General features: G+C 40.3%; 1 protein-coding gene across 4 annotated transcripts in view; it reads left to right on the top strand.

Annotated features, from left to right (window-relative positions):
- FIP1L1 (factor interacting with PAPOLA and CPSF1) overlaps positions 1-13,082 on the top strand; it is a 133,081-nt gene that overhangs the window by 33,898 nt on the left and 86,101 nt on the right. For 3 of the 4 annotated variants that reach the window (XM_073608446.1, XM_073608445.1, XM_073608444.1), the window contains exons 10-11: positions 8,067-8,223; positions 10,714-10,761. In XM_073608446.1, the coding sequence (XP_073464547.1) occupies positions 8,067-8,223; positions 10,714-10,761 (205 nt within the window). The remainder of the gene's footprint in view (positions 1-8,066; positions 8,224-10,713; positions 10,762-13,082) is intronic. The other variant, XM_073608447.1, reaches the window with a different exon arrangement.

Genomic DNA, 13,082 nt, shown 5'->3' with positions numbered 1-13,082 from the left:
AAAATTGACTGGGCATCATGTTGTCACTTTTTCACTTTTCAGGTTTATTTTGTGTTTTTATGAATTGCCCCAAAAAGAATTAGGTGAAATATGCATAATTAGGGCCTTGTGGTTTCTCACAGACCCCTCCTCCCCCCTTGTGTGACCTCTCCTATATGTTTGGGCACTTTCTCTAGCTTTTAAAAGCTTCACTGGGTGAGTGACTTTACCTACAGGGTGCACCCGTGTAGCAGGCTTAGGCTTACTTTGGATCACTTGAAGACTAAGTCCAATCCGGTGTTATGAGAGTCACCGGCCTTCATAAATAACTCTTTGTAGTCCTTAATTGTTCTGATGGTAAAACAAGAGCTGCGACAGCTGCTTCTGCTTGTTCCCTGGAGAGGGTGGTCTAGAGCTAACCTCACAAAATCAAAGGTCTAACGTAGTGACTCAACTCCTGTCCTCGGGACCCACTAACAGGCCAGGTTTGCAAAATAACTGAAATACATCACATGTGATTTGCTGCTCAGTGATTGCAGTATTCTAGTCTGCATCTCCCCAAGATAATACTTAAAATCTGGCCTGTTAGTGGGTTCTGAGGACAGGAGTTGAGAACCACTGATCTAACAGGTGTGTTGTAGAATTACTGGAGTGTTTAATGTCCAGCAGACACACCCCTAATGCCAATTATCCTGAATACATCTATATTTCCATATGACAAAACTTCACAATAACATTGATTATTTGAGACATAGTAGGTAGCAAATGAACATGTCCCTGAAGTTTATTTCTAAAAACAGGAAAAAAAATGGGAAAATGTAAGGATTTTAGCCACTTAGATAAGGGCCAGATTGTAAAGGCTAGACAACAGGGCCAGAGCATGCAGCTCTTGTGGGATTTTCCCAGTCTGCAGAGGTCAGGACCTACCAAGGAAGAAAAACCGGCATTGGGGTCATGGGAGGCCATGGCTCATTGATGCACGTGGGGAATGCAGGCTCACCCATTTAGTTAATGCTGGTTCTCATAGGTGTCGGAACACAAAGTGCATCACAGTTTGTTGCATCTGGGTCTGCAAAACCACATGCTGACCTTTGTCCACATCCAAAAGCCCCTACAGTGGGCACATGAGCATTAGGGGTGTTGAAATCGCTGCATCGCGATTCGGGTGTCCCTGATGCGGCATTGATGCATGTGACCGTAAAAAATCGATTGCCGGGTGACGTCATCCCGACTTGCTCCTCCTGGGAGAGCGCTCTGAGCGTATTGTTAAATAAATCACGTATTTTGTGTGTGTGTATATATATATATGTATAATACATGCCGCTCATGTGACTGCCCGGCCAGCCTCTCTCCTCTCACGTCTCTCCTGACGTCAGAGAATAATTCTCAGCCCCGTCCACTGACTGTAGCTATCAGATCAGAAGAGAGGCGGGCAGGGCTGAGAATTCCCCGCTGACGTCAGGTAAGACATGAGACAGAGCGGCGGGCCGGGCAGTCACATCGAGGGTGCCGATGCTCATGACCGATGGTCGCTATGACCACTGGCCACAGGCGATCGCGGGAACGAGAGGCAGAACAGGGACGTGTGTGTGTGTGTGTGTAAACACACAAATTTCTGTTCTGTGAGGAGTGACAAATCGTGAGTTCCTAATAGCTAGGAACCACAATCTGTCATGTCCTCTAGGTCAGTCCCCTCCCCCCACAGTTAGAAACACACACAGGGAACACAGTTAACCCCTTGATCGCCCCCTAGTGTTAACCCCTTCCCTGCCAGTCACATTTTTACAGTAATCAGTGCATTTTTATAGCACCGATCGCTGTATAAATGCCAATTGTCCCAAAAATGTGTTCGCCATAGTTGCAGTTCCGAAAAAAATCACATTGCTAGTAAAAAAAATAAAAATGTTATAAATCTATCCCCTATTTTGTAGACGCTATAACTTTTGCGCACACCAATCCATATACGCTTATTGCGATTTTTACCAAAAATATATGTAGAATACATATCGGCTAAACTGAGAATAAATTGGCTTTTAAAAAAAAAAAGGGATATTAATTATAGTAAAAAGTACAAAATGTTGTTGTTGGTGTTTTTTTTTTTTTTTTTCAAAATTGTCGCTTTTTTTTTTTTGTTTATAGTGCAAAAAATAAAAACCACAGAGGCGATCAAATACCACCAAAAGAAAGCTCTATTTGTGGGGAAAAAAAAGAACGTCAATTTTGTTTGGGTGAAGCATCGCACGACCGTGCAATTGTCAGTTAAAGCGATGCAGTGCCGAATCGCAAAAAATGGCCTGGTCGTTCAGCAGCCAAATCTTCCGGGGCTGAAGTGGTTAAGGGAGTGCGCTTATTTTTAATTCAAAGCTGAGTTCCAGTCAATTTTTTGTTTATTAAAAGTCAGCAGCTACAAAATAAGTGCATCTTCTGACTTTTAATAAAAAGACACTCGTCTGTCCCACAATCGAGCGATGTGGCCACCCAAACCCTCTCTTCTCTCCCCTGCCTTTCCACCGCGCTGGCATTACTACTATGGGCATCCGGCTGTGACAGCTTGCAGCTTCACAGCCGGGTGCGCATGTCTCACTGCGCTGTCCTGAATGGCCGGACAATCTTTTGGGATCTTTTTGTGATGTGTTGCAGAAGATTGCAGGGAGGAAGGGCCGCCTAGGCGGCCCAAGCGGAAGTGGAAGCTCGTCGGTAATCGTGATGCATCGCGGAATCGAATCGCTGACCAGATAATCGTAATCGAATCGTGAGACCAGTGAAGATGCGCAGTTCGAGGTGCTGACCTGGCCTCCAAATTCTCCAGATCTCAATACAATTGAGCATCTGTGTGATGTGCTGGAAAAACAAGTCAGATTTCATGGAGGCCCCAACTCACAACTACAGGATTTAAAGGATTTGCTATGGACATCTTGGTGCCAGATATCACAGCATATCTTCAGAGGTCGAGTCGTCCCCCCCCCCCCCCCCACCACACACACCATTTTCATGGCGTATTCTTCTACTGCAGTCAAGAAGATTTAATGAATGGATTGACTATTTTTTTTTTTTTTTAATCCTCCATTGTCCCGTTCCTCTGATGTGAGAGGAAGGTGGTGGGGGGTTACCTTTGTAAACAGTACAACACTGCTTATGTTGATGGTCACTGCGATGTGAGTGAGAGCAGCAGCTTTGAAAAGGTAAACAGAAGGACATATGGGTACACCCATTCACCTTAGTAAGGGCACTGTTCAGCCATCATCTGACCCTCTTGTTACCATTTTTGAATTGTGGGGAAAATAAGGGTTGCATTGTTCAGCCCCCATTCTTCCCACACAGTTTTTAGGTTTCCTCTGACCTCATTATTATCACTCTAATGTAGACTATTAACCCTAAGCATGATTTTACTTGAGCATTTTTACCCCCTTCCTGCCCAGGTCTACTTTCAGCGCTGTCACACTTTGACAATTGCGCGGTCATGCAACACTACCCATATGAAATTTTTTTTTTTTTTTTTTTTTTCAATCCTTTTTTTTTTCACACAAATGGAGCTCTCTTTCGGTGGTATTTAATCACCACTGGGTTTTTTTTTCTTTTTTTGCAAAACAAATCGAGACCGAAATTTTTTAAAAAAAACCCAAGTTTTTCTTTGTTAAAACATTTTACAAATCTTTCTTCATAAATTTAAGACATGTATTCTGCTACATTTCTTTGGTGAAAACAACCCAAAATCAGTGAATGTTGTTTAGTCTGTAGGAAAGTTAGAGTCCACAAACTATGATATAGATAGAGATATATACACTCACAAAAGTGAGTACATCCCCCACATTTTTCTAAATATCTTATTATATCTTTTCATGTGACAACACTGAAAAAATGACACTTTGCTACAATGTAAAGTAGTGAGTGTACAGCTTGTATAACAGTGTAAATTTGCTGTCCCCTCAAAATAACTCAACACACAGCCATTAATGTCTAAACAGCTGGCAACAAAGGGGAGTACACCCCCAAGTGAAAATGTCCAAAGTGGGCCCAATTAGCCATTAACCTCTGCAGCAATTCTGGCAGCACTCATACGTCTATTTCCCAAAGACAACCTCTGGATATGACACTGAGCATGTGCACTCAACTTCTTTGGTCGACCAAGGCGAGGCCTGTTCTGAGTGGAACCTGTCCTGTTAAACCGCTGTATGGTCTTGGCCACCGTGCTGCAGCTCAGTTTCAGGGTCTTGGCAATCTTCATATAGCCTAGGCCATCTTTATGTAGAGCAACAATTCTTTTTTTCAGATCCTCAGAGTTCTTTGCCATGTGGTGCCATGTTGAACTTCCAGTAGCAGTTATGAGAGAGTGAGAGCGATAACATCAAATAGAACACACCTGCTCTCCATTCACACCTGAGACCTTGTAACACTAACGAGTCACATGACACCAGGGAGGGAAAATGGCTAATTGGGCCCAATTTGGACATTTTCACTTAGGGATGCACTCACTTTTGTTGCCAGCGGTTTAGACATTGACGTCTGCGTGTAATATAAGCATTACACTCACTACTTTACATTGTAGCAAAGTGTAATTTCTTCAGTGTTATCACATGAAAAGATATAATAAAATTATTTACAAAAATGTGTGTATTTATGTTTGTGTGTGTGTGTACAGATTGATCAGTCCTGATGTACTTACGGCTCATTTCTTGAGGCATGAAAATGCCAGGACAGTACAAATATCCCCCAAATGACCCATTTTTTGGAATGTAGACCATCCAAGGTATTTAGAAAGAGGCGTGGCGAGTTTTTTGAAGTTGTAATTTTTTTGTCACAAATTTTTCAGAAAATGAAGAAACAAAGATTTTTTTAAAATGTTTACATACTGTCACCGATGCAGTACAGTGTTCTATGACTGGTGTGGTGGTGATCAGGGACACTGTATGCTTTAAAAAAAATGAAAAAAATAAACTTAATTTTTATTACATTTGTTTTATTTTTTTTTTACATACAGTGACCAGAGCAATATAGCAACAATGTACTAATTCTGAGGAAGTGCTCAGGATTTTTTTTTTTTTTTCTGCACACTTTGGTTGCTCATACAAGTGAATTTGACAGTTTTAAGCAACCATTATTTTTTTTTTTTTTTTTTTTAATGAAAATAACTTATTCAGTGTTTGTTTTGTTTTTTGTTTTTTTCTGTTAGTGTTTTACTACAAGGCTGCGATTGGCCACAGGTTATCACATTGTACAGATGGGCTGTGATTGGCTGTGACCAATCACAGAGCTCATCACAATAGTACACAATAAAAGCCATGTAACAAAGCCTTTCATGTGTACAACTGTCATGTGATTGGCCACAGCAGTCACATGGTACCTGCAGTGGGCTGGTACAGTGATCTGTCATTAGCCTTGTCTGGTGGACACGGCGAGTGACAGATCACGACGTCCTCCTAGAACAGTACTCCCATTCGGCTGTTATTTTACAATAGGCCGGGCGGGAAGGTGTTAAAGACTATAATTGTAACCCAGAAAAGGTCCATTTTTCTTCTTTAGTAAGTTAAGAGCATGGTTTGCTTCAGTTTGGATAAAGTCCTTTTTACATTTGTGTTTTTTATTTATTTTTTATGTGTTCATATCCTGCAGGTTTTAGAGTGTGGAAGAATTGTGCTGAACTCAGAATGGTGGGCATTGTGTAGTATTGCTGACTAAGACTGGTTCTCTTTGAAATCTAAAAGTAGCAAACGTTTCTGGATTGAAATATGTGACTTGGGAATAGTCAAGTCCATTTGAACATTTCTAGTCAATGGGAATCATCTACTTTATACATGAAGCTCACAATCGGCTATCTTATCATATCCTATAAAACTTTCATTGTGTGTTTTTATTCTGCAATTTGTATGCATTACTCAGTCAGTGGTCCGTTACCTGTTTAAAAAATTCTGAAGACAGAAAGCAGTGAAAGCGTAGAAAAGGAAGTAATGTTCTTCATTTGCAAGTGCTCTCTGATATATGAGAATTTCCTTTTGTAAGTGTGGTTCAATTAACCTTAAAACGGGAGAAAACTGCTTGCTTTTGTGAATTTCGATACTGAGGGAAGTGTTTCCTTTGGCGGCTTTCCATGGTGTGCTCATAACTTACAAATGAAGCGGCCTCCTTTCTTTGTGTGATCGCAGCACATTCAGCATTATGAGCAAAAGGATCTTTGTGTTCTCGTTTCTGATATTCAAATGACAAAGCAAATTTTGTTGGCACGGTAACGGCAAATGTTTAATTTGTGAAACATAAGTGTGTTCATATTTGTTTAAGGTTGAATGGTTTTAAAAGAAACATTTGTATTTTTTCCTTTCTTAAATGTGAAATGAATTTGCAAAATTTAGAAAATATATTAATACAGTTGAGTAGTCCTTTTAATATTTGTGTGCTACAGAATAATTTGAAGGGAAGTAATCTTTTTTTTTTTTGGTTGGAAAAGTGTTAGATCACCGAATACTGGTAGTTCTGGTGTTTCTCGCTCCTATCCCCACTGCAGCCATTTAATGTTGACTTGCTTTATGAAAGTTTTGTAAATCTCAAAGCAACAGAATGACAAGGGCTAACCTTTCAAAGTAAATAGTGTAATACCCCCCCCGATCAGTCCATCATGAATTCTGTTGCCAGGCTCATCGGCTCAGTGTCTACTTCCCCCCTCTCTGCCAATCCCTCCACTGGCTTCCGCTCACCGTTCAATTCAAGATACTCACAATAATTTACAAAGCCATCCACAACTTTGCCCCAGCTACATCACTAACCTATTCTCAAAATACCAACCTAACTGTTTTCTTACTTCCTCCCAAGACGACCTACTCTCTCTAGCTCTCCTCACCTCTTTCCATGCTCGCCTCCCAGGACTTTTCCCGAGCCTCTCCCATCCTATGGGGCAGGGCATTCCAATCTGTCCGACTATTTCCTACTCTGTCCACTTTTAGATGATCCCTAAAAAACATCCTTTTCAGAGAAGCCAATCCCACCTTCACCAAACTGTAGTTTTATTTTTTCCATCAGCTCATCCCCCCCACAGCTATTCTTATTTGTATCACTTGACCCTCCCTAGATTGTAAGCTCTAACGAGCAGGGCCTTCTGGTTCCTCCTATATTGAATTGTAATTCTACTGTCTGTACTTATGCTGGAAAGTGCTACGTAAACTGTTGGTGCTATATAAATCCTATAATGTAGTAATAATGTTTCGTCAGCCCATTTGCTAAAAATTCACTCTGTAGTGGTGCTGTGTGGAATAGCATGTACCACACTGGTGGCTGTGGTTTCTCCCGCTGACCACTAGTACTGCAGGATAGGACCCAATGGTGTTGTAATGGTAGTCAGGAGCAACTGTAGCGGCCATATGCAGACACACTTGTAAGTGTGGAATTGGATCTGTGTCGGGATCTCTGCTATAGAATGACGTTCTAACAAATGGGCTGATGGAAAGGTAAGGATGATGCTGTTTTCTTCACAGATTAATGCTTTTGTTATTTTTTTTTTTTTTTGACCCCCTGACAGGATCACGTTGGTGGTTCTAAATAAAGGCAGAATGTTTTTTTAACTTAATGCGTTCTATGCATTTTTTAGGTTAAAAAAAAAGTAAAAAAAACTTCTGCAAGCAGCCCTTATCCCCTTATACTTACCTGAGCCCGATCTTGATCCAGAGATGTGCATGTGAGCTGAGGCTCTCTGCTCGCTCTCTCCTCCATTGGTTCCTGCTGTTGTCAATCACATCTAGTGAGCTGGGGAGGGACTGAGCTATGCTCTGTGTGTCATATAGACACACAGGCAGCTCTGGAGCGAGCATGCAAAAGTGCCCCCATGGCAAGCGACTTGCTATGGGGTTGGGGGAGTGGCAGTCGGGGACCCAAGAAGTAGAGGGTCGGGGCTGCTCAGTGCAAAACCATTGTACAGAGAGCTGGTCAGTATTATATGTTTGGGCAAATGTTTTTATTTTTTTTTAAAATAACGATCACCTTAAATACGTTTTTTTTCCTCACTTGTCTAGTTCTAAAAGACATGCAATCTCTCTTCTATTGAATTTCAATAGCTTGTCTTTTTTTTTTTTTTTTTCTAACTTTTTTTTTTTTGTTTTTAACAGGTAGTCACAGAGCAGTCTCCTTCAGAAGTGGATAATTTCATCAAGCCGCCACCACCATTTTTCCCTCCTGGTGCTCCTCCCACTCATCTCCCTCCACCTCCGTTATTTCCACCTCCCCCAAATGTCAGCACTGCCCCTCCGCTAATCCCTCCTCCAGGTAAGGCCATCTAATATGCCGCTAATGCACAAGTCTTCTTTTTATGACATTTTATCTTTTTATAGTAAAATATTTTCATCAAATATTTTGGTAAGACTTCAAACCCTCAAATATTTATCTGGTATTTTTTTTTACCTGTAGAATCTAAACATATCATGAGATTCCTAGTTGTCAGGCCAATGGCGTAAGGAGGCTTATTCAGTAAGGCACAAATAAAGTACTTTAGCCTATAACAAGCAAATCAAAATCATTTTGTTAAACCTCGAAATGTTGTTTGCCCTGGATACTGCACTATGGAGTAAACTTTTTGTTACATTAGTTTTTTCTAGTTTTATCATCCAAATGATGACCAGCAGGATTAATGGGATTTTAGGGTTAAACAATGATTAGTCTGGTCCAGACAGGAAGCATGCCTTTTGCACCGAGATTCATTGGGTTTAAAATTTTAGCCATTTGTAGAAGTGTGATTTTTTTTTTTTTTTTATTCATCCGGATTATTAACGCTTGATCGCTCATACTAGTCCTTCAGGAGCTTCTCTTCGTGCTACTAGCCATTATTTAAAGTTTACTTTTCGGCAAACAATTTTAACAGGTACAATGGATATACAAAGTCTACACACCCGTTAAAATGTCAGGTTTCTGTGATGTAAAAAAAATGAGACAAAGATAAATCATTTCAGAACTTTTTCCACCTTTCAATGTGACCTATAAACTGTACAACTCAATTGAAAAACTAAAATAATGTGGTTGCATAAGTGTGCACACCCTCTTATAACTGGGGCTGTAGCTGTGTTCAGAATTAAGCAATCACATTCAAACTCGTGTTAAATAGGAGTCAGTACACACCTGCCATCATTTTAAAGTGCCTCTTATTAACCCCAAATAAAGTTCAGCTGTTCTAGTAGGTCTTTCCTGACATTTTCTTAGTCGCATTCTATAGCAAAAGCCATGGTCCACAGAGAGCTTCCAAAGCTTTAGAGGGATCTCATTGTTAAAAGGTACCAGTCAGGAGTGACATTACCAAGAACTAGACGTCCCTCCAAAATTGATGAAAAGACAAGAAGAAAACTGGTCAGGGATGGCTACCAAGAGGCCTGCAGGAATATCTGGCAAGTATTGGCTGTGTGGTACATGAGACAACAATCTCTAGTATTCTTCATATGTCTGGGCCATATTATTTTTTTTTATTTTTACTTCCCTCAACCTAAAAGATTTCAGTTTGTTGTTCAATTAAGTTGTACAGTTTATAGGTCACATTAAAGGTGGAAAAAGTTTTTAAGTTATTTCTTTGTCATCTTTTTACATCACAGAAATTTGACATTGCAACAGGGGTGTGTGGACTTTTTTTTTATTCCACTGTATTTGATTATTAACAGATACAATATAATAACTAAAGAACAAGAGGCTCATATTGACTAGCACATCTTGGATTCTTATCTTCATTAACCTGTGCAGCAGATATCACTGGTTGCCATATTTCTGTTAAATATCCAATTTAAATTTTGCTGTGTAGCAGTTTCATCCTTTTGATTCTTCTGAAACATGATTACGTTCAGAAGAAACTTCTTCAGGTTCCTATTTGTGTCAGCACCTTATGATCTACAGACCCCCATGTAAGAGTAAGAGCAGGTTTCTGACATTCTACTATGCATATAAATCAGTACAGTACTGCTGTACATCTGTAGCAAACCATGCAGGCCTGAGGCTTTGGCTCCCCGTGGGCCCTGTTTTATTTGTGCCTCAACCATGGCTTTATCTTCAAAGCTGTTGCAAAAATAGTACTGTGCCATACCTCCCCTGTTCAGTTGGGGGGAGGAAGGCACAGTTGTACCTCATATTAGCTAGAAAACTTTGCCAAAAATCAAGAATTGCAAATATAAAACATCCTGTGGAAGTTCTTTGGAAAGCAGAAGCTGCTTTGAAGTCCTCATCATTGACTGTATTTTCTTCCTTCTGAAGCTCATTGCAAGAGAAACTCTCCTTGATTCATGCCAGCAAGGTGACCTAGGGTTTCAGTTTAACACCTTCCTTGCCATGCAGCTGTTTCTGGGTCCCCCAAGCCTCTAACATCTGGGCTTTTTTAATATGAGTAGTATAAACAGTGTATGCATTTTGCTGTGCTGGCAGAAACATGTCTAGCTTTGTAATGTGTGGTTGTGTTGAGCATTGCTCAGATTAAAGCATAAATCGCAGAAAACATTTCCCAGGCTACGTTGCCTCTCTAATTGTGTGATTGTTTTAAAAATGGATGCAGATGTGGCATCTGTGCAAGAATTTAATGGTATTTTAATAAATGAACTTTGCATATTATCAGAGCATCTACTGAGCATCTCAGTAACCGATTCTTGCCTCAATCTCTGGAATGTGCTTTTTTTTTTTTTTTTTTTTTTCCAGGCTACTTGCAGCCATCAGTGTTATCTTGCCAGTAATTATGTAATGATGGGTACCAAGTGACTATGTAAATCATGCCGTTATTTCCCCTTCTTCTAGGATCTGGATTGCAGTTATCTTTCTCCATGCAAAAACCATCTAGATATGGTATAGTGGATTTTGCTAATACTAATGAATATATAGTTATCTTGATTTGACATGGGAATATAAATGGCTGTCGATCATACAGATGAGGGTGTTGCATAGTGATTGTGTTTGTTGACTTGACTGTGTGTGTTGTGTAAGCCAAATGAATCAAGATTCCAAGTATCATTAGTTTACCTGCTAAGTCATTTTTTTTATTTTCCAATGTATTTTTCCATATATATGTGTTGACAGTACAATGCAGGCTATTGGTTTTTACTTGTGCTTTAAAATAAGGTGTTATTTGCTTACATACATTATTATTTCTGTTTTTGAATGACATAATAGTCGGTTCTGAAAATGCATGATAACCTTTCATATTTGCGCCTGCCAGGTTGCTAGCATATTTTGTGCTTTTATGTAGTGGAAGCAGTCTAAATTTCTACTTCATTGACAAGCTTTTTTACTAAAGTATAAAGAAATCTTGCTAGACACTAGCTGCCACTTTCTAAGCTTTAATTCCTCATTGCCCATAAAAGTATTGTTTGAGGCCTACATCAAATGTTTAGTTTGGATATCATTGAATGGTCATTTCCTTTTGAGTTATTTTTGGGCCTCTCTGTGTAAATATAGTGTCTATCTGGACAGAATTTACGGTTTGTAATAACTTGAAGATACTAACCAGTACAATATATTTATATATTTTTATATACTCTCAACAGCAGATGAAAATGCTTGTTAAAACCCCCAGGTTACTGAGTTCATATCACTCTTGGGCCAATTCAGATCTGTGAAGGCGTTTTTAAATTGATATTATTACTGTCTGTGCAGTCTGTAGCTCCACCCCAGGCTGAAGCCCAAATTATGGGCATTCCGATGGAGGAGTTACAGCCAGCAATGAGCCTTTGCCCTGCAGTGTGCATACAGCTAGTACAATCCTAGCTTCCTCCACCTTTTGAAAGCTGCCAAAATATACAGCTCTGCCATTTAATAGTAAAGCCCAGTGCCGCATCTGTAGTGTTGTTTTGTTTTTTTTATCTGCAAAGATAAATGTTGATTACAGACCAAAACACCTGCTACTCAGGATTTGAGGAGAGCACAGTTCATTAATGTGCCTCAAGTAAATGAATAAATAACGGGGGGGGTACCATCATTCCGATATTGATTATAGAGGAACATGGGAGCACAAAGACTCCAGGTATTCTGAACTATTTCCATACCCAAGGAGCAACAATTCAGTTGAGTTTAAAAAATAGAACATTTATTGTTACACAAGTTAAAAGTATTGATCATAGAAGAAAAAAATATTAAAAAGAATGACTGTTTAAAAAGTTGTAGCTTATATCAGGTCGCACATAGTTCTCCAGATGGATCATTGACCACACTGGTTGAGTAAGTCGATTAAAGTATGGGAGTACGGTATGTGTTCATTCCTCTACATGTTTTGCGGCCTGCAACACTTCTTCAGTTAGAAAAATAAGCCAAGAAACTGTCTATAATAAAACACAACAGCATATTTATAACATCACACAGAAAACAAGATAATGAGGTGGAGGTATTAAACATATTGGGTTGGTCAGGATTCCACTTACGGACAGGGACATGCGCCCAGAGGAGGATCTCAGGTGAGGATGCCGCAACTTCCCCCAGCACAGGGGTAGGGGGGCAAAATGGATGCCCAAACATACCCCAGAATGTGGACAAAAAAGATGAAAAGAAAAAATAAGGGGTACCAAACGAAAAAAGAAGTAAGGAACGAGGAGGGAAAAAAGTGGGACGCGGGAAAAGGGGGAGGCGAAGGTGGACAGACACGGGGAGAGAAGAGGGGTCGGGGGGGCGGCTGAGGGTTAAAGGGAGGGGGGGGGGAGAAAGACGGGTAAAGGTTTGAAAGGGGAGGAGAGGGGTGGGATAGAGGTGAAAAAGGAGAGGGGGAAGGAGTAAAAAGGTGGGGAAAGGGAATTAAGAGGGGAGGGGGAGCAGGGGGAATAAAGGGAAGAGGAAAGGAGGATAAGGAGAAACAAAGCAAATACTAGTTAGTCAGACACTGACCTTCAAACAGTAATATGATTATTAATATATGCACCAGAGGGAAGGAAAACTGCTCACCAAAGTCCCTATCAAATGGCTTAAACCAACAGGGGCCCCCAAAACCACTTATAGGGGGGTACTAATAAACTGAAGACTGGATGACCTATAACTTGATAAAGGTAGGCAGCGGCTGCAGACCATTAGTAAAAAGAAAGTGGGGTGGGGGCAGTTCACTGAGGCTTGTTGTAACTGTCGGCAGCTTGTGCTGTGAATAACCACTCTGGAGAGCAACTTGGTCACTTACAAAAACTACAAGC

This window comes from Aquarana catesbeiana, linkage group LG01 (assembly GCF_042186555.1).
Source record: "Aquarana catesbeiana isolate 2022-GZ linkage group LG01, ASM4218655v1, whole genome shotgun sequence".
Classification (NCBI taxonomy): Eukaryota; Metazoa; Chordata; class Amphibia; order Anura; family Ranidae; genus Aquarana; species Aquarana catesbeiana.
The sequence above is the reverse complement of the archived record's forward strand: the minus strand, read 5'-3'. Positions and strand labels throughout refer to the sequence as shown.